Source organism: Panthera leo, chromosome C2 (genome assembly GCF_018350215.1).
Source record: "Panthera leo isolate Ple1 chromosome C2, P.leo_Ple1_pat1.1, whole genome shotgun sequence".
Classification (NCBI taxonomy): domain Eukaryota; kingdom Metazoa; phylum Chordata; class Mammalia; order Carnivora; family Felidae; genus Panthera; species Panthera leo.
This window is the reverse complement of record NC_056687.1, coordinates 72,727,191-72,749,185: the sequence shown is the minus strand read 5'-3', so window position 1 is coordinate 72,749,185 and position 21,995 is coordinate 72,727,191. Positions and strand designations below refer to the sequence as shown.

Below are 21,995 nucleotides of genomic sequence, written 5' to 3'. Positions count from 1 at the left end.
AGCAGATTAGTGGTTAAAGAGGCTATGAGGTGGGAGAGAAGTGGGTATGGCTATAAAAGGGTAACATGAGGGATCCTTGCAGTGATGGAAATCTTCTGTATTTTCACTGTATGTCAATATCCTGATTGTGATATTGTGCTATATAGTTTTGCAAAATGTTGCCATTGGGGGAAATTGGGTAAAGGGTTACAGGACATCTCTCTGTGTTATTTTTTAACTACATATGAATCTACGATTATTTCAAAAACAAAAGTTTAATTGAAAAATAGCTGTCAGGAAGCAGCGTAAAACCTAAGGGTTAAGACATTGAATTTGCAAAAGGCTTTGTTAACAAAGCTGTATTACTGGAGGACGATTCCATTTCTTACACAGTGGCAAAAATGGCCACTGCAAACTGCTGGCTTACTTTGTCCCAGCCTAGCAACCCCAGAAGAAAAAGGTCCTCTTCCTCACTAGTACCAGCAGATTGTCCTCAGGGGCTTGGGGTGGGGAGCAGTGGGGTGCTCACTGGTACCCAGGAACAGGGCCAGGTGTGACCACAGACTTTACTCATGGTTTCCTTCTCTCTTGCAGACGCATGCAGCTGCTTTACTCCGCCTTCCCTGTCCCTGTCAGCCTGCGCACTTACTCTGATGAGGTGACCCCGGTGAGTGGCAGCCCAGCTGAAAACCAGCCAGGTGGTCAGAGCCCTTCCCTTCCGACCCCCGGCCCTGGGCCACCCTCAGAGCAGGGCCTCAGTGCTTCTGAGACATCTGGAACCACTTTCCACTCTCTTAACTGCCCCCTTTACCCCCATCAAATGAAGTTAGGGGTTGAGTTTAGACTCTGGAATCTCTCATTCCTGGTTTCAGTTCCAGCTCTACCACTAACTAACTACCTTGGGTATTTAGAAAATATCTATTTCCTCACTTGCAACGTAGTATAATAATCATACAGTATGGAGTTACTATGGGGATTAAATAAGAAAAATGCATGCACAGTGCCTTGTGTATGGTAAGAAACGATCAATATACCATAATGATGGGGATGGTGGTGTTGGGGATTATAGATTAGGGAACTGATGCCAGAAAGGTTAGAACCTGGTCTGATTCTGAGTCTAAGCATTTCCCACTATACTATGGTGCTTCTCTAGAAAGCTAGAGGCGGGTGGGCAGGGCCAGGACTGGCTCACTCAGGAAGCACTAATCGTTACTGCCCAGAGGAGGCTTGATCACTATGCTCATAGGATCTTGGGTTCCTAATGTGGGGTATGACCTTCTAAAACAGGTTGGCAGCAAAGCTGTCCTGGTCACAGGCTGTGACTCGGGATTTGGGTTCTCGTTGGCCAAACATCTGCATTCAAGAGGCTTCCTTGTGTTTGCTGGCTGCTTGATGAAGGTAAGAGATGGGTCATCTTTGTCACCATTGTCCTTTACACATACTTATTGTTTTGTAGTGTTTTTAAAATTGTAGTAAAATATGCATAAAATTTACTGTCTTAACCACTTTTAAGTGTACTCTTCTTCAGTGGTATTAAATATATTCACATTGTTGTACAGAAATTACCCCCATCCATCCCCATAACACTTTTCATCTTGTAAAACTGAAACTCTATACCCAATAACAATAACTGTCCATCCCCGTTTCCCCACTCCACCCCCTGGCAATCATCATTACAATTTCTGTCTTTATGAATTTGGCTACTGTAAGTACCTCATATAAGTGGACTTTTACAGTATTTGTCTTTTGGCGACTGGCTTATTTCACCTGGCATAATGCCCTCAAAGTTTGTCCGTATTGTAGCATGTTACAGAATATCTTTCCTTTTTAAGGCTGAATAATATGCCATTGTATGTATGTGTCACATTTCGCTTATCCATTCGTCTGCTGTTGAACACTTACTTGTGTTGCTTCCAAGTTTTAGCTATTGTGAACATGGGTGTACACATGTCTCTTTGAGACCCTGCTTTCAATTCTTGTCCGTGTATACCAGAAGTAGAATTGCTAGACCATATGGTAGTTCTATTTATTTTTAAGTGTTTATTTATGTATGAGGGAGAGAAAAAGAGAGAGAGCAGGGGAGGGGCAGAGAGAGAGGGAGACAGAGGATCCGAACTAGGCTCTGTGCTGAAAGCAGCCTGGTGTGGGGCTCAACCTCAGGAACCGTGAGATCATGACCTGAGCCCCAGCTGGATGCTTAACTGACGGAGCTACCCGGGCGGCCCATATGGTAGTTCTATTGTTAAGTGAGGTAGTTCCATTTTAAATGAACTGCTTTCCACAGTGGCTACACTATTTTACGTTCTCACCAATGGTGTACAACAGTTCCAATTTTTCCACAGCCTCACCGATATTTGTTTTCTGTTGCTGACGTTTTATAGTGGCCACCTTAATGCCTGTGAGGTGATATCTCATTGTAGTTTCGATTTGCATTTCCCTGATGAGCCTCTTTTCATGTGTTTATTGGCCATTCATTATCTTCTGTGGAGAAATGTCTATTCCAGTCCTTCACCCGGTTTTAAACTGGGTCATTTATTTTTTGTTACTGTTGAATTTTAGGACTTACATATTCTAGATATTGAATCCTTATCATATAAATGATTTACAAATATTGTCTCCTATTCTGTGAGTTGTTTTTTTACTCCATGGGTAGTGTCTCTTAATATACATGATTAAAAAATTTTTATGCCAATTTTTTCTTCTGTTACCTGTGCCTTTGATGTCATATCCAAGAAATCATAGCCAAACCCAAAGTTAGGGTGCTTTTGTCTTGTTTTTCTCTAAGCCTTTTACTTTGGTGGGGGGGTGTTACATTTAGATCTTTGGTCTATTTTGAATTAATTTTTGTATATGGTATTAGATAAGGATCCAACTTATTTCTTTTGCATGTGCATTTCCAGTTTTCCAGCACCATTTGTTGAAAATACCATCTTTTTTTTCATTGAATGGTCTTGGCACCCTTGCAAAAGTCATTTGACCGTACACGTGAAGATTTCTTTCTGGGCTCTTTCTTCTATTCTGTTGTTTCATATGTCTGTCTTTATGCCAGTACTAGACTGTTTTGACTAATGTAGCTTTGTAGTAAGTTTTGACATCAGTAAGTCTGTATCATCCAGTTTTGTTCTTCTTTTTCAAGATTGTTTTAGCTTCTTGGGGTCCCTTGAGACTTCATGTGAATTTTAAGTTGTGTTTTTCTGCAAAAAACATCACTAAGATTTTTACAGGTATTGGATTAAATCTGGAGATTGCTTTCGGTAGTATCTACAGTTTAACAATATTAAGTCTTCTGATCCATGAATGTGGGATGTGTTTCCATTTATTTATACCTTCTTTAGTTTCTTTCAGAAATGTTTCACAGTTTTCGTTGTCCAAATCTCTCACCTCCTTGGTTAAGTTAATTCCTAAATATGTTATTCTTTTTGATGCTGTTGTAAATGGAATTGTTTTTGTGATTTCCTTTTCAGATCGTTCATTGTGTACAGAAATGCAACTGATTTTTGTGTGTTGACTTTGTATCCTGCTACTTTGCTAAATTCGTTTTTTAGGGGCGCCTGGGTGGCTCAGTCAGTTAAGCGGCCGACTTCGGCTCAGGTCACGATCTCACAGCCCGTGAGTTTGAGCCCTGCGTCGGGCTCTGGGCTGACAGCTCAGAGCCTGGAGCCTGTTTCAGATTCTGTGTCTCCCTCTCTCTGACCCTCCCCCGTTCATGCTCTGTCTCTCTCTGTCTCAAAAATAAATAAACGTTAAAAAAAAAAATTCGTTTTTTAGTTCCAGTAAGTTCTTCAGGGAATCTATAGGGTTTTCTATGTATAAGACCATGTTATCTGAAAACAATTTTACTTCTTCCTTTCCAACTTGGATGCCTTTCATTTCTTTGACAGACTCCAGAGTTCCAAAATAGTTACTTCAGACAGATTCTGCCAGTACACTTGTCTGGGGCAGGGGGGCGGGGAGAGATTCCTGGTGCTTCCTACTCTACCATCTTCCCAGAATCCTCCTTCAAGCTGAGTATTTCATACCAGTACTATGGGCCAAGATTTGTAGTTGTTTTTTAATTGCTTTCCTAACAACTGGTTCATCTGTTGCTTAAAACAGACCATACCTTTTCTATTCACTTCATTCTCACTTGTTCTTCATGGCTTTGTTCATTCATTCATTTATTCATTCATTTGCCAAATGCCAATGATGTGCCTGACGCCTTGATAGGTTCTCTAGAGGAATAAGACCTGGTCCCTGCATCTGAGGAGCTCACTGTCCAGTGGTAAGGGGACAGCCATGCACAGACACAGCTGGAAGAGTTAGAGCAAAGAGGGCTCTCAGGGTTGTGCAAAGAGTGTTTCATGAGATTGCATGGAAGGAAGGGATTGATTCTGGCATCACGGCAGAGGTGACATTTGTTCTGGGCTATGGAGAATGAATAATGCTGTCCCAGGTGGAGAATGGGAGTTCTGGATAGAAACTGAGGATCCTTTGAAATTCCTCAAGTGGAATTTGGGGGCATATGAAGGGAAGCATTGGGACATGAGGCTGCAAAAGTAATCAGGGACAGTTCTCCTGATTTGTAAAGTTGTACAACCTCATCACAATCCACTTTTACAACATTTCCATCACTTAGACATTTCCCTCCTGTCCATTTTCACTTAATTCCCACACCTTTCTCTAGTCCTAGACAGCACTGATTTCTGTCTCTTTAGATTTGCCCTTCTGGACTGCTCATGTATGGAATCATACAGTGCATGGGCTTTTATGCCAGGCTTCTTTCACTCAGCATAATGTTTTTGAGGTTCTCCTTGTTGTAGAATGTATCAGCAGTTTACTTCTTCTTATTGCTGGATAGTATTCTATTGTATGGATGTACCACATTTAAAAAAATTAATTCACTAGTTGATGGATATTTGGGTGGTATGTTTGGATTTTTTGGCCATTATGAATTATGCAGCTATAAACATTCATATACATCTCTCTGTGTAGAAATGTTTTTACCAGATTCCTTTTAACAGAATTTAGAAACCAACAGCTGTGCTCTTTGTCTCTCTCAGTGGACAGAACTAGAAGATGTATAAATAATCACACACACATATACATACATATGCACACACTGTGTATATTTATAACTATCCCCTATCTACATTTCCTATAAATATCACACACACACACACGCACGCACACACGCACACACACACATTCATGCACGTATAATTCATGAGGTTATACTGACCTTCTATTCCAGTTCAACACTACAGCATTCTTCTTTGCTTCCCTCATTCCATATTTCTTTTTTTTTAATTTTTAAAAATGTTTATTTTTGAGAGAGAGAGAGCACGAGCAGGGAAGGGGCAGAGAGAGAGGGAGACACAGAATCTGAAGCAGGCTCCAGGCTCTGGGCTGTCAGCACAGAGCCCAGCTCAGGGCTCAAACCCATGAACCGTGAGATCATGACCTGAAGCAAAGTCGGATGCTTAACTGACTGAGCCACCCAGGTGCCCCCCATATTTCTGTCTTCCTTTTCCTGCAGTTTGAACCTTGATCCCCAACTATATCAATATATTTGCTCATTTGGTTAATACTATAATACACACACAATTGCTTCAGAATACTACATTCATACCATTACAAACAAAAACCTACTAAGTTGTGTCAGCTCAGTTCCTCCAAGAAGCAGATGCCACCATAGGATAAGATGTGCAAGAGATTGATTTGGGAAGTGCCTGTAATGGCTAAAGGGGAATAGGGCAGGAAAAGGCAGGAAAATCCTTTAGATTGTGGTGCCATTCTGTGAAAAACAGTGGGAAGGAAGGAGGGTTAGGTAGGCAGAATTTCTGACTGCGGTCCAGTCCGAGAGTCTCATTTGGGACGATTAGGCGTCTCCAAGTAAAGTATACCAGGAATGGCCCAGTATTCCTGCCATGCTGGGCCACTGGCTGAGAGCAGCTCAGGCCAGCATGGCCATGGCCATGGCATTCATGCTACAGTGGATCTGAAGATGAGGCAGCCAGAGACCTTCAGTCAACTGCTCCTGCAGCAGATTGTCTTGAAGGGAGGTCTACTGCAGTAGAGCTTAAGATTTCTTTGAAGTGTTTTTATGTATTAACTGTGTTTAGAAGTTACGTGGACCAGGAAAAAAAAAAAGTTACTTGGACAGCATCCAAGAAAACAGTCATAAAGAAATGATAAGAAATATAGCCAAAGATTTATCTATGAAGACCATAATCGAAGTACTATTTGTAATAATAAAAACTTGGGAATAACCTAAATGACCAACAACAGAGAAATCGGAAACTAAATGACAGTAGAGCCCTAATGGGAACTATTAGGATCTTCATTATAAATGAGTGAATGAGGGGCTCCTGGGTGGCTCAGCCGGTTAAGCATCCGACTTGGGCTCAGGTCATGATCTCGTGGTTCATGGGTTCAAGCCCCATGCCAGGCTCTGTGCTGACAGCTCAGAGCCTGGAACCTGCTTCGGATTCTGTTTCTCCCTCTCTCTGCCCCTCCCCTGGTCATTCTCTCTCTCTCTCTCTCAAAGAAGGAATAAACATTAAAAAAAAATAAATGAATGAATGTTACTTGGATTAATTTTTTATTTTCTTTGTCATTATTTTATTTTAAATGCAGTTTGATTCATTTGTTTGTATTTTGTTCCTTTCATTCTTGTTAATTTAATGTTGGAATATGTAAAACATTAAGGTTCTAACATCAAATTATATTAAAAATACATTCAAAGTAGTGTTAGTCTTCTACCTCCTATCTTTCCCACCCCATTCTTTCATTTTCCCCTTCCCACACAAATGTTTGTATCCTGCATGGACCTTTTTGAGTTTTTTTTTTAGAAAAAAAAACTTTATAATATACCAGAAATCACTCCATGTGAGTTCACAGAGATCTTCCTAACTTTTTTTTTTTTTAACAACATTGTAGTACTCCATTTTGTGGTTGGACCATAGTTTACCCCACCAATCTCCTATATATGAACATTTAGAATATTTTTCAATATCTTGCAATTGTAAATAATGCCACAATGAATAACTTCGTGCATGTGTATTTTTGTATTTGTTGGGGGTTTATCTTAGGGTAAATTCTTAGGAATGAGATTACCCGTATGTCAAGAGTTAATAAAATATGTCATCATTTTTTAAAGATATCTCCACATTTGTCATCATAGGGGCCGTGTAACTTTACATTCCCACCAGTAATGTATGAGAGGGTCTGTTTCCACACAATTTCACCAACAGTGTACTTGAAGTTTCTTTTATTTATTTTGAGAGAGAGAGAGAGAGAGAGTGCAAGCAAGGGAGGGGCAGAGAGAGAGGGATCCCGAACAGGCTCCTCACTGTCGGTGCAGAGCCCGACACGGGGCTCAAATCAGATCATGACCCCAGCCGAAATCAAGAATTGGACTCTCAACCAACTGAGCCACCCAGGCACCCCATGTACTTTAAGCTGTTGATTTTTGCCAATCTGATAGGTGAGAAATATATCCCAGTACAGTTTTAATTTGCATTTCTTCTGTTGTGAGTTCTGCCCTGGTATTTAAAGGCATGAGTGACCCAGAAGTTGCCATTTAGCAACCTTCACGCTCACTGTTGACCAGAACTTAGTCACATGACCTTACCTAGCTGCTAGGGAGGCTGGGAAATGTAGTCCATATTCTGAGATAGTATGTACCCTGCTTAAAGTTAGGGGTTCTACTGCTATAGAAGAAGGGAAGAATGGGTATTTAGAATAATTTGCTGCCTCTTCTCAGTAGATGAGATATTTTTCTTTATTTTGAAGGCAGTAAGAATCCAGAGAAGGCATTTTTTTTATAGTAGGTTTAATATCTGTGAAAACAATACCTGTCCAATGTAAATGTTCAATAAGATAAACAAACACAAATAATACAGTAATTTGCATGGCCATGGTTTGAACATATTTCGAAATCAGAGAGGGTTTCCGGACTTAAAGCTGTATTACAAAGCTGTAATTGTCAAAGACAGTATGGTGTCTTGACTATGGCACAAATCAGAGAGGGTTTATTTGTCTTTTTAATTTTTCCTTCTTTTGAATTATGAAAGTAATACATATTTATAATAGATTCAAACCAGACAGAAGTGGATGATATAAAAAAGGCAAGTGTTTTTACTGCAGTCTCTTGCCCCAGAATAACTAAAACGTATGTGTGCACATTATTTGTGACTTTTGCTATTAAAATCAAAGCCACAGTGAATCGTCTTACACATATCTTTGCATGCTTTTCATTAGTCATTCTTAGGAAAAATTTCTAGATATGAAAATATTGGGTAGAAAAAGGTGTACAGATTTTAGGTTTCATTCAAATCTGCCAAACTGCTGCCTCCAAAAGCCATACCAATGCCTACTCCCTGTGATAGTGCATGCAAAAACCTGTTTCAGAATGGATTTGGGGATGATGGGTGGGGCATATTTGGAACTGGGTTCTCTGCATAACGTGGACCTGCTTCAACAGGTCCTGGCAGGAGCTGTGATGCCACAGAATGTTTTGTGCCTTTGAAGTTCCTTCTCCATGTCTTAAACACCTGTGCCATTATGGTGGCTTACCCAGTGACCCAGGGGCTGCACCCTGACTCCACATTGCAGGACAGAAGCTGCTGAGTGCTGAAGAGGAGCTTTTGAGAGAGAGTCATGACCTTGGATTCTAGTGCCGTATCAGCCACTAGCCCGGGACTAGGCACTTCCCCTCCCCGAGCCCCTTACTTGTAATAAGGGGGTTGGACTGGGTGCTCTTATTCCGTCCACCCCCACGGCAGTGATTCTGATATAGTGACTGGTATTTTCTTCAAAATACCGGACAAGGTCATTGCCAGATTATGTCTGTTGGAGCTACTTCTTGACTATTTTGATGTCATGGTCTGTCTTTTCTGGTCAAAAGCTAGAGGAGACAGAAGTCACTAGAGGTTTGAATTAATTATGCACAGCAGAAAGCAGTCAGGGCCACCAGAGACCAGGGATGAAGTGCTATAGGAATTGAAAACAGGAGGTCGGTCTTCCAGCCTGCTTCTGCGATGTTAAGCCACATGGTGGATTCTGACTACATCTGTGCCCAAACACTCCACATGCTCTTATCTCAGTCCCTGGGCCAACTCAAGGACTTGGCTCCAGAGATGTTTCTCCTCTCCTACATCATTAACTCCTCGCTCTCTACTGAATCATTTGGTTGCATGTGCACGCACACACATACACACACACACCCACTCTCTCTCTCTGACACAACCCCATATCCTGTGTCTGCTACTACCTTATTTCTCTTCATCCCCAGAGGGTTGTTTGTAATAGATATTTTCGCCTGTTTACTTCCCATTTTATTTCCAACCCATCTAGATTAGACTTTGGGCCCCACCACTCTGTTTATTTGTTCTTTCACCCAACAAATATTTATTGAGTACCTACTATGAGCTAACAATGTTCTCCTTTTGAGATACAGCATATACCAATTCAGGGAGGGTAAGCTCCCTTGTGGAGCTTATGTGGAGGAGGGGAGATGCACAGGGAGATAGAGAAGACAAAAATGTAAATTGCTTTTCTATGGGATATTGAAGCTGTGGAGAAAAATAAAACAGGAAAGAGGATGGATGGTGAATTTGGTAGAGCGGGTGTTGAGTTTAAAGAGGGAAGAAAGTCCTTACCGAGAAAGTGACATTGGAAGGAGGTAAGGGGTAAGGGAGCAAGGCTTGCAGGTTTGAGGGGGAAGAAGGGATGGCCAAGCCAAAGCCCAAGCAGGGTGTGTGCCTGTGTGTATTAGGCAACAGCAGGAGGCCTCTGTGGCTGCAGTGAGGGAGGGATGGGGAGTGGTGTGAGGTGAAAATGGAATTGGGGGTGGATCTTGTATCAGAGAAGGGACAGATTGCCTCTCTCTGGGAGTGGGAGAAGGCTTGATAGGCCAAGGTGGCATCTCATTGCCATCTGGAAGGACAAACAGGAGTTCCTGTGATGGAGTTTGCATACTTAGACACTGTCAGTAGTTTGAGGTAGGTGAAGCCCAGAACCCTCCTGGAGGGAGAGGAGACCAGCTGGGAAAAGAAGGCAGGGAACCAGGAAGGCCCCTGGATGCCTCTGAACAGCTTTTATCGAGGATGCCGGCAGCCCTCATTTTGCTGGATCCATTGGCCACTTCTCGGATCGTATCATACTCAACCCGTCAGCAGCTTTGACCTAACAAACCACTCTTGTTTGTTACACATTGTTTCTTGCCTTTTGGACACCTGCTCTCTTGGTTTTTCTTCCATTTCCCTTGCGAGCTACTCTTGCTACCCATCCTGTGATTATTACAATGCCCCAGGCTTGCTCCTCTTCAGTGTTTCTAATATGTGCGCTAACTGCTCCCATTTAACATGCTGAGTGTCCTCACTCCTGCCTTGAGGTGCTAGAGCACCTACCGGGACATGCTGAGAGTCTGTAAAACCTTCCTGCCACGATTAGTCCATCACCTGCCTCAAGATGGTAATAAGTGGAGGTGGAAGAGGTGGAGAGGTTGGACAGAGTTGTTAATGTGCTGTGATATTTTCCTTCTGGTCTCCAGTAAAATGAGGTGGACTTCAAGAAAAGTACTAGGAAAAACAGACTCTTAACCATGGAGAACAAACTGATGGTTACCAGGGTGGGGGGTAGGGGGTGGGGCGGGGCTGGGGGTGGGGGGACAAGTGATGGGGATTCAGGAGTGCCCTTGTGATGACCAGCAGGTGATGTATGGAAGTGTTGAATCACTGTAATATACACCTGAAACTAGTAGAACATTGTATGTTAACTAATTGGAATTAAAACTAAAAAAAGTGGGGAGCCTGGGTGGCTCAGTCAGTTGAGTGTCCAACTTTGGCTCAGGTCATGATCTTATAGTTTGTGAGTTCAAGACCCACACTGGGCCCAGAGCCCGCTTTGGATCCTCTGTCCCCCCTCTCTCTGCTCCTCCCCGCTCACGGTCTCTCAAAAATAAACATTAAAAAAACAAAAACAAAAACAAACTTAAAAGCTACCTGGAGAGCTTACCATTTATGCTCTGGAGTCTGAGGCCACAGAATGGTACCTTATTATTTACCAACCGAAGTCTAGAGCCCCAATAATGAGGCCAGAGTAGCTCATCTGGAGGCAGAGCAAAGAACGCTGTACCAGGAAAGGGCCGTCCTTCTGCCCAGAAGGACACGCTTGCCTGGACCTGATGTGGACAAGGGGGAGGGCTCCCCCGAGTCATCATAAGGGTGCCCATCCAGTGAGACTCCTAGGAGCACCCGTGTGGCTCCAGCCAAAGGGCTGCCTCACTGAAGCCGAGGCTGAGGGAGAAGAGGCACAGGAGATGTCCAGGGGAGGGATCCCTGCAGAACCCACAAAAGCAGCCCAAGAAGGGAAGGCCAGCTCTTGTGCACCTGCTGTCCCAGGGCATGGACAGCAAGACAGCAGGAGTACCAGCCTCTGAAGACTACAGTCTTGCCCCCTAATTTGCCAGCCCCTGGATCCCACCTCAGAAAGGGTCAGAGATTAAGGTACAGGTGAGGAGGAGCTAGAAAACTGGGAGAAAGACAATCTTCACCCCTACCTGCATCCCGTGGGTTTTCTGCACTCCCTCAGGCCTGGGTCAGGGCAGGCTTTAAATTGGATACAAGTTTGAGGGTTTGGGTCTTCAAACCAGGCTGGGCACCCTAAGTCAAACAAAGAGGCTCTATTATCTGAGAGTGTGTGGAATCGCTACAAGAATTGCCTGAGATTTCATCCAGGGGTAGAAAGAGAGCTGACAGATGAAATTTAAAGGGATAGTGAAAGGGGCACCTGGGTGGCTCAGTCGGTTAAGTGTCCGACTGTGGCTCAGGTCATGATCCCATGGTTGGTGAGTTCAAGCCCTGCGTTGGGCTCTATGCTGACAGTTCAGAGCCGGGAGCCTGCTTCAGATTCTGTGTGTCTCTGTCTCTGCTCCTGCCCTGCTCGTGCTCTGTCTCTCTCGGTCTCTCAAAAATAAATACACGTTAAAAAAATAATAAAGGGATAGTGAAAGAAGTGGGTTTATTAGTAAACCAGTTACATAGGCACCAGCACAGCAGGACTGAAAGCTTGTCCCTGAGCAGCAGGACAGATGAAGACGAAGACACAAAAACCCTGGAGCCAGGGAGTGTGGCCTTGGACTAAGGACAGGTGGATCTGGAAGGGGACCAGCTGCCCTGGTCTGCAGCCCTTGGGCTGAAACAGCTCCAAACAGCTGGAGGTAAACTGACGGTCGTGGTGTCCCTGCTGACGTGGCTGTCAGGAGCAGGATGTGAAGGCTGCTCAGAGTAATGAGAACTCTTGGGGACATCTGTCAGGTGAAGGTAGGAGGTGGGTTTCTCTCCTGGGGTCCTGAATGCTGAGCCCAAAGCTGTGAGCAGTGAGGTTAACCCCCAGTTTCTCTGGGGGAAGGCTGTTAGCTGCTCTGTTACCAAACTAAGTTCATGTGGGCCCCCTGACATGGATGAGGAGTCTCCCCTGGGGATTTCAGGGACATTGGCTCAATGCTGGCTAGAGGCTCAAGGAGAGGTCTGGTGTGGGGTCTGAGAGTTGCTGAAAGGTGGTAGCAGGGTTAACAAAGCCCAGGAAGAAGACAGGACCCATGGGTGCCTCTCCCGGTGGAAGTAGGCGTCAGCACCCCTTGGGCACTCAGACCACTTGGGCTCTGCTCTGAGGGGCATTCGAGGAAGCATGACATGAAGACTGCATGAACACAAGATACGTGTTTTTGTGGTGCCTGCGTGCTGTCTGGGGAAGAGAGAGGTGTCTGTGGGCACCAGCCCCTCCCACCTCCAGGCCTGAAGATGGTGTCGTCCCAGGGAGTTCTTTGCTGGTGGAGCCGTCTGTGGGAACGGCAGCAGAAGCTCTACCTGTAGATGGAACACCTGTCGTGTTGTCTAGGAAGGGCTACGCATGTTGCTTCTTTCAGGGGAGGCTCCCTGTAGAGGTTGACTGTTTCGGGGTGTAGGAGATCTTAGTGGGGGGTGGGGGGGGATCAGCCTGGCCTTCTGTCTCCTGCCTGGGTTTTCTCTGCACCACGTTCCGCCCCATGACCTCCACCCTCACTGTCTGAGCTCCTGGGCAGTCTACACCATCCGTGGACTGTGAAAGTCACTTCTTGTTTTGGGCTGAGTTTCTTCCTGGCCCTGCTTCTGTTTTGTGGGCTGCGTGGGACAAGTCTGCTCCCTCACTGTCCTGTTCTCCCCAAGTCTCTCTCCAGAGTGATTATCTCCAGCACCTTTGGCCCCATTTGACATAGTCCCTTCGCCATTCTCTCCTTTGTCCCTCTGACATGCATGTGCAGAGTGTCCAGCCTTGGGGTTAGGGTCCTCGTGGTTCAGACCACTTAATGAGGCTCAGCCTAATTTGTAGAGAAGTTTTCACCGCTGACATATGCTGACATCCTTGTGCTTCCTACTCTTGCCCTTGCTGAGGATGTTTGCTTCAGTACTGCTTGTAGCTCAGGCAAGCCCTTGGCTGGGAGTAAGGATAGCTCCCTCACGTCAGCATCTGGCAGCTATGTAGTCCTCTTATAAGATGCGTTACCGTTTCATGCACCACTAAGAAAGTCACTGTCAATCAAACTGTAATGGACAGTGTTTGACTTTCACATCCATTGTAGCTGATCCCTATGGTGGAAAAAATGTGGATTATAGAATAGATGAAATATGGTAATACAACCGGCCTCATGATGTGAGGGCTAATGAGAAATGCACGGCAAGTGCTTAGCACAGTGGGAAGCACGGTAAACACTCAGTAAATGATGCCTGCTTTTATCCACACCCTCCAGCAGCTCACCACTGCCCCCAAGAAGACCGCCGCCCACCTCCCCAGCCGCATGTGCAACCATTTCCTTATCTGCTCTGCCTGAAAAGGACTTTCCTATGCCTGAGATGTCCCATCCCCAGGGCCCCTCTGGTTCATGGCCTCAGCTGTCACTGTTCTTGAAAGGCCTTCCCTGTCTGTCCCACCTTCTGTGCAGTCTCTCACCTCTTGCAAGGTTTCAATGCAGCAAATACTGCCTGTGTTGTTTGCTGACGCATCTGCTCCCTTCCTTACAAGGTGCCTCTTTGACAACAGGGGCTGAGTTATTTATTTTTGTGTCTCCAGTTCTTAGCACAGGGCTAAGAACATGATGGAGGCCCAAGAAATGTTTGCTTTCTCATGTTTAAGAATACCTGGATTTGCATAGCGCTTTATAGTTTAGCAGGCTTTAAATAAAGATGATTTCCTCATTCCGTTAACCTGAGCAAATCAGGACAGGTGGCAGTGTCCTTATTTCTAAGCTGGAAAAACTGGGCACCTGTTAAAGGATGCACCAGAGTACCTGAGCCTGAGTAGTGACTGAGCTGGAATTAGAGCCTGCTTTGGCCTCTGACCATCTTGGTGGTGACAGGCCCTTGTCTTAGAACAGAGGTGACAAACTGGCAGCCCACTGGTCACATATGGCCTGTGGATGTGCTTTGGCCTATGTCGTTTTGTTTTTTTTTTTAATGTAAGTTGCCGACACTTAAAAAATTAGGAAATCCTGGGCACCTGGGTGGCTCAGTCAGTTAAGCATCTGACTCTTGGTGTCAGCTTAGGTCATGATCTCATGGTTCATGGGTTCGTGGGATTGAGCCCTGTGTCAGGCTGTGCACTGACAGTGAGGAGCCTGCTTGGGATTCTCTCATCCCTCTCTCTCTGCCCCTCCCTCATGTGCACACATGCCCTCTCTTGCACACTCTCTCTCTCAAAATAAACTTAAAAAATTAGGAAATCCTAATCTGAGCATCTGGCAACTCTATGTCACATACATACCCACATGGGCAGCAGCTGGCAGGGGTTGAGAGGAAGGCACATTCTTCATTCCCAAGTCCCCACCCTCCCCATTATCTGATACCCACATGCCTGGCCGGGGCAGGTACTGAGTCTGCAACCTTTGCTTAGAGAAAGACTCCTGCCAGTGAGTCTTTCTCCTGGGGGCTTGAGCTAGGGCATTTGGTTTGGCCTGATTTGTCATCAGTACTAGGGTTGAATAGAACCGCCTGCTGGTTGAACAGCCCCAGTGGGTCTCCAGAGACCGTTTCCTGCAGTTGTTAGTAAGCCCAGGCTTTGGCAGGGCCTTGGCCCTGGTCCTCATCCTGGAGGCAGGGTAGGAAGGAAGTTGTTGAAGCAGCTCCTCTCTCCTCCTCAGGACAAAGGAAATGATGGGGTCAAGGAGCTGGACAGCTTGAAGAGCGATCGACTAAGAACTGTTCAGCTCAATGTCTGCAAAAGTGAGGAAGTGGACAAAGTGGTGGAGATTGTCCGCTCGAGCCTGGAGGACCCTGAGAAAGGTAAGGGGCACCTTGGGGCAGCAGGGGTAGTGCACTAGCCGTCCCAAGGGCACCTTTCCTAAAAACTACGCCCCATTTACTTGTGTCCTGCCAAAAGCCTACTTTCCCTGTTGTTTAAGCTCTTCCTCTTGCCCAGTGGGAGGCAGTGGGTTAAATTAAACACACACATGCAATAAGGCAATGCGAAATAAAGCCAGAGGTGGTTTAAAGATCTCTAGAAATGGGGCTCCTGGGTGGCTCAGTTGGTTAAGTGTCCGACTTCGCCTCAGGTCATGATCTAGTGGTTCGTGGGTTCGAGCCCTGTGTCGGGCTCTGTGCTGGCAGCTCGGAGCCTGGAGCCTGCTTCAGATCCTATGTCTCCCTCTATCTCTGCTCCTCCCCTGCTTGCGTTCTGTCTCTCTCTCTCTCTCTCTTCCTCAAAGATAAATAGATGTTAAAAAAAATTTTTTTTTTTTAAACCTCTAGAAGAGATGAATGGATGAGTGCTGGTTCAGGTCCGTTCAGACAGTGCTCATTGGATGCCCACTCTGGGCCTGGTGCCAGACCAAGTGCTGGGGACACAGAGATGACCAAGGCACAGTTCCTGTCCCCAAGGACCTCACAGTTTATTGGGGGGCTAGCCCCAATGATTTCCAAATCCCCTCTCAGGGAGCAACACACAACAGAAGGACACAGCCCAGTCTTCAGAGGGGTGGGGAGCTGGTTGTTGAAAGCAAATTGTGGCAGAGCGCAGGAGGGCATTCCAGGAGGAGGGGAGAGCGTGAACGATGGTGAGAAGCACACGGCATGTGCCAGGGGACGAGCCAGGGGACAAGTCTGGTGGAGGCGGGAGCAGGAAATGGGGCTGAGGAGGGAGGTCGTCCAGGGCCTGGGGTCCAGGCAAGGGAGCATGGTCACTCTCTTGAGGCCTGTGGGAGCCACTGAAGGGGATTTTCTGAGGGGAATGACCTGGTCAGTCTGGGGACTGTGACGGCAGTGTGGAGGGTGGATTTAAAGGGAGTGCAGGAGTGCTGAACGAGGGCAGTGGGTGTTACGGATGAGGAGGGATCAGATTCGGGAAGGCACACCTGGCTGGACTTGGTGACGGATGCATGTGGGGATGAGGGAGGGGCATGAGGCCTCTCCTGTCACCTGGTGCCCCCCACTGGAGGAGCAAGTTGAGGGATGGGGAGTGCCCATGGGACACCCTGGGGGAATGTCCGCGTGGAGACCAGATGTCCAGGCCGGGAGGTGAGGCTGGGGTGCGGGTCGGGGGGGGTGCGGATACAGAGGGACTCCTGGAAACATAAGCAGTCAGGGGACGAGAGGGGGAGAGGCAGCTGGCAGAGAAGGTGGGTACTGGGCACGGGAAGCTGAAGGAACAAAAAGTTTGAGGGCCAGTAGCTAACAAGGTCACATGGTACAGAAAGTTCCTGTAACATAAGGACTTAGCTCTCCTCCCAGTTCGGCTCATGGAGGACCTAAGTGGGAGGAGACACCATTCATGAAGTACACAGCCGTGATGGTGCTGCATTCTGGGCTACTTGCTTCATCTAAGACATTTACCGTTTTGTTTTTTTTTTATGTTTATTTATTTTTGAGAGAGAGAGAGAGACAGAGCATGAGTGGGGGAGGAGCAGAGAGAGAGGGAGGCACAGAATCGGAAGCAGGCTCCAGGCTCTGAGCTGTCAACACAGAGCCTGATGCGGGGTCGAACTCACGAACTATGAGATCATGACCTGAGCCGAAGCCGGACGCTCAGCCGACTGAGCCACCCAGGTGCCCCTAAGACATTTACCTTTGAGTTTCCTGATAGACCATGCAGAAAGAGAACCTCATTCAGTTCTCTGCTTTTCCACAGAATGGGGTGGGGGCAGCTCTCCTGAATGGTGACTTCAAGCACTAGTAGGGAGGAGGGGAGGGCACCAGGGCCTGTGCTGGGCCCTGTTGAGCATTTATCAGGCAGGCAGAGATGCTGTCACCGGCCAGCAGCTGCCTCAGAGACTCCTGTGCTGTGTGGCTATCGGAGAAGCTGTTGCTTGGCCTGCCAGCCTGTCGCTGATGTGTCACCTTGTCAGCTCAGTGCTGCCCCCATCCCAAGGCTGACCATGGCCAGGTCTCTCTGCTTTCTGAGGAGAGGCCTGTGAATTCCCTAACTCACTGAACATCTGTTTAATAATTAGCAGGCAAAGCCAGGGCTCCTGTCCCATTGAGAAAAGGCAGGATATGGGTCCCACTGGCATGATTATCAGCTTGAGAGGAACAGCCTGCCTCACCCCTCCCCAGTGGTAAATCCTCCTCATGCCCACCTTCCCCGACTGCCAGGATGTTGCCTTCATAAGCGATTAGGCAGGAAAACAGCTGCATTCAGCACCATAAAGCCACTTCATTGCAGGCTGAGGGTTTGTGGTGATTTAAAATGCCCACAGAAAGAAATCATCACTGTAGACCTGAGCACAGAGTGGGGCTGCACCAGAGCTGGGGGCTGCCCAGGATCCTGATCTTTGTCCCCTGCCACCAGGGCAGGACTGTTTCGGTTCCCTGTATTAGTCTGGCCGTTTAGCTTAACAGGCAAGGCAGGGTAGACCCAGAGCCACATTGAGCTCAAAGCCTAGTACCGCCTCGATGAGTAAACTTTTCCCTACTGCATTTTCCCTCATGACGCATTTCAGTGAGGGCTGATAAACCACACCATGACCTTACTTAACCAATACTGCCTTTTCTGGAAAAAGATTTGAAGATTTTTCGGTCTGAAAAAGGTAATAAATCTGTCAGACATGTGGTTGTCCAGGTCTCTCTCTCTCTCCCTACTTCTCCCTCCACCTCTCTTCCTTCCCTGTGGCCCCCACCCCCACCCCAAGGGCCGTTTTTTTTCCTGGTAAAGCCGCTGCAGTTCTCTCCTTCTCCGGCAATGCTGTCCTTGAGCTCCAGGTGGCGCCCTCTGGGGCTTTCAGATCAGCCTGCGGTTCCTAAGTGGGTGGCTGCTTCCAACTCACCACCCAGACAGGATCCTAACCGGGACAAGTGGAGCGTACGTTTTGATGAGGAGTTTGGTGCCCTTCACGTTGGCTCCGTGGAACAGTATCTGTCAAAGCCACGGGAGCCAGGCTCAGGGGGGTGAGATGAAGGGGATTGTGTGATCAGGGCAGGTGAGCCATCTGTGCTCACCAGCAGAACTATTGAGTGACTGGATGGACACCTGGAGCCTGTAACCAGCACTGCCCACCTGCACCCCAGGGAAAGGCTAAGTCAGTGAGCCAACCGGCAGGCCCGATCTTGCAACCATCACTTAACCTCACAGTACATAGATACTTATTGAGTACCTGCTGTATGCTTGGTAGTGTGCTGAGCACCAGTAAGGGTTTGACCTGGCAGGAGGAGTTTGTGGTGCGACACCAGCCAAGCGTAAGTTGGTGGCTTCATGGCAGGACCTATTTGGAACAGTTACAGCACCGGGGACATTATGCCGCAGATAGGGAAGACCCTGTCCTCCATCTGGGACTCCCTCAGTCTGGGAGTGAGAAGACTGGAGTTATTGTGGGCTTCATCTCTTACTAGAAGTGTGACCTTAGGCTTGTATGTTCCTCTGTGTGGGCCTCAGCTTGCCCATCTGTGAAGTGGGAGAAGTGCCTGTGAGTGATCCGGTGCTCACACCTAGATCTGACTGCCGCAGCACCATGGGCAGAAAGTCAGCAAAAGCTGCTCTCATCTCCGGCTGAGGGACGGGGCACTGAGCAGAGCCAGGGAGCAGCAGGGCGGGGTGGAGCATGAGGCAGGAGCGTAGGTGGCTCAGGCTTCCAGAGGGCAAAACAAGAAGCCTGGCAAAGGAAGCCTCACATACCCCCTGTGGAAGGGAATTATCAGAGGGGGAAGTGACTGATAGAGGACAGTGTGGCTGACCGGCCTATCAGGATGGAGGTGGAGGACAGAGGCTGTGACAAGGAGACCTGGGAGAGTCTTCTCCAATGATACTGGAGGGAGGCCACCAGGACCCAGAGTAACGCTGTGGAAAGAGGAAAGAAGACACCGATTCTGTGACAGCAGAGGAAGCCAACAGCAGCACAGAGTTGAGCATGAGGCCTGTGTTTTCTATCCTGTCCACCTGTTAGCTGGATGACATTGAGCAGGGTGCTTAACCTCCCTGAGCCTCAGTTGCCTCATCCAGACCTGGGACAACTTAGTATCTGAATGAATGCATGCAAAGTGCTTATTCAGGGGCTGGCAGCTGTCCTTTTGATCTTGATCAATAGTATCAACTGATCAGTAATATCAACTGATACTCTTGATCAGTACTCATAGATGGGGGGAGAAGCGAGGAACCAGATGAAAGTGAGGCTGTTAGCAAAGAGGAGGTGCGGGCTGGAGCAGCTGGAGAGTGACGTGTTGCTGTGGGTCGGGGGTGCTGGGGCCCTGGGGGGCATTGAGGTGAAAGTGCCCATCAGGAGGAGGAGACCGGGGTTAGGAGAGAGCCATGAGTGCAAGGGGTACATGGGAACCTTTGATGCAGAGGCGGTGATGTGACGGGGCTGTCACAGGAAAACAGCAGGAATGTTCACTGTGAGTGGGTTTGGAATGTTGGCTGAGGACTCCAGAGAGCTCCTAGGTCCGCAAACTGTTATTGCTTATCAAGTCAGCAGAGCTGTAATCCAGGAGCAATGTGCTTCCACAGGCCAAGTTCAATTACACTTTTTTGGATATCAGTGTCAGATGTAATTAGTTTTTAGTTGGAAAAAAAAAAAAAACCTGTATGCATTTTAAGTGTGATACTGTCCTGTGTGAATCAAACACAAAGCAGCTGGAAATGTCCATGAACGTAAAGAAGACGAGGCTGCCTGAGCACCAAGTGTAATTTGAGAGAAGGTGGTGTAGGACAGGACATTGGTGGACACCTGTATTTAGGGGGCAGGTAGAAGAAGGGTGTCAGGGAGGATGGAGGAGATGCTTGGGTATCATTAATGCCAAGGGAGGAGTGAATGTCAGGCACCATGAGTCATGCTCATACTGTGGGAGGTTGAGGGGAGTGAAGATGGGAGGGAGGGATGAGGGGGTCGGCGACATCCTCAGCAGGTAGCACCACAGACACCATGGAGCAGCAGCAGGGCTGGAGCCCAGGGGAGCAGAGAAATGGGCCGTGGAGGGAAGGAGAGCAGACAGCGGTGTGAGGAGGTAGCGTGGTTAAGAGAAGGTTCTTTAGAGTGTTGAGACATGGTATTTGTAGACATGCATTCATCTGACAAACATTTATTGAGCATCTAATGGGTATAAGGCTGAAGGGAGGGGGTCAGGGGCAAGGGAAGGGTTGAGGTTGCATAAAAAAGGGACAAGGAGTGATGGCTTATGGTTTGGAAGGTGGAGGGTGAAGTGTCAGCCTTGTCAGGTGGCGGGAGGCCTCCTGCCCTTCCTGGGAAGAAGAGAGGGGTGAAGACTTCCCGGGGAGGTCTGCAGGGTGGGGGTTGTAGTGGCTGCGTCACTGCGAGGTCACTGGTGAGACCTGAGAGCCTGAGGCGTCCGCTCAGCCGCTGTGGGGAGTGGGAGTGACAGCTTCATGAGCACTTTGTTAACCAGCAATTTCCTCTCTTAATAAATGTCCTTAATTCTCTGTAATTGAAGGAGAAGGCACCAGAGGTCAGCTGAAGCTTTAATTTGGGTAACACGGAAGAAAAGCAGCGAGAGACCAATCACTCTGTCATTTACACAAACTCATTTCCATGATTAACTTGGAAAGTGAATCAGGGCCAGGGTTCCCACAGGCAACAGGAGGACAGGCCCTGGAGGACAGCTCTGCCCTGAGGCTCCAGCCCATCCAGCTCTGGCCCCCCGAAAACAGAACTCAGAGGGCCCTGCAAGTCAAGGCCGCCTCCTCGGTGCCACTTTCCCCAGTTCAGCTCTGCCTCTGACTTCTGGGGCACCCTGAAGCCAGTCCCTTCTCCTCAGGGCCTCTGCTTCCCTGGCTGTAAAAGTAGTCGTCAGAGCTCCAAGTATCCTTCCAGCACCAGTGTTCACTGAGTCTACAGAAACCAGCTCTCCCCTAGCTGGTCTTGCCGGAAACAGTCAACCCAAGTATACTCAGAGTGTACGTTTGCTCCGATTCCGTACTCCACCTGGGACCACACAAGGCTGAGGGGGGTTCTCTACCTGCAAAGATCAGGTGTATGTATACACTGGGGCTTACCAGTGGTAACCAGCAAATAGTGCGTGGTTCACAGCAGGGAGATCAGAGAATGCAGTAATGATCAGAAGGGTCTCAGGGTGGAGTAGGACTGGGGCTTGGCCTGAGGTCAAGCCTTAGCTGAGCCTCTCACTGCTATGTGACCTTGGAGGCTGGGTCCCTCCCTTGACCTCCAGAGAAGGCTTGATCTGGAAGACTCCTGTGGTTCTCCTGGCTTCCGGCAGGAGGGTGAATTCAGGTGAAGTTGCAGAGGCAGGGATGAATACTCGGTGCGGGGTGCAGGGTGCGAGGACGTGACTGCATGGACCATAGTGGAAACGAGTTAGCTGATGTGGGACTCAGGACTGAGGGCACCTGGCAGGGCTGGGTCATGGTGGGGCCCAGAGAGTCAATGCAGGTAGAAGCAAGATGATGATTGGACTTTTTAGACTTAAGGGAGCGTCACAGCCAGCACTTTCGTCCCCTTGGTCTCCTGTTATTCTTGGTGAGTCTAGAAAGTGTCCCAAGAGCCTTGGATAGGAAGTGGCAAGTTTGGGGGGAAAGGGACAAGAGCAGGGAGGGGGATGGGC

At 47.6% G+C, this 21,995-nt stretch overlaps 1 protein-coding gene across 4 annotated transcripts in view; it reads left to right on the top strand.

Annotated features, from left to right (window-relative positions):
- The window catches only part of BDH1 (3-hydroxybutyrate dehydrogenase 1), a 39,514-nt gene that overhangs the window by 15,539 nt on the left and 1,980 nt on the right, over positions 1-21,995 (top strand). For all 4 annotated transcript variants that reach the window (XM_042955269.1, XM_042955270.1, XM_042955268.1 and 1 more), the window contains 3 exons: positions 574-646; positions 1,267-1,377; positions 15,137-15,278. In XM_042955269.1, coding sequence (XP_042811203.1) covers positions 574-646; positions 1,267-1,377; positions 15,137-15,278 — 326 coding nt within the window. The remainder of the gene's footprint in view (positions 1-573; positions 647-1,266; positions 1,378-15,136; positions 15,279-21,995) is intronic.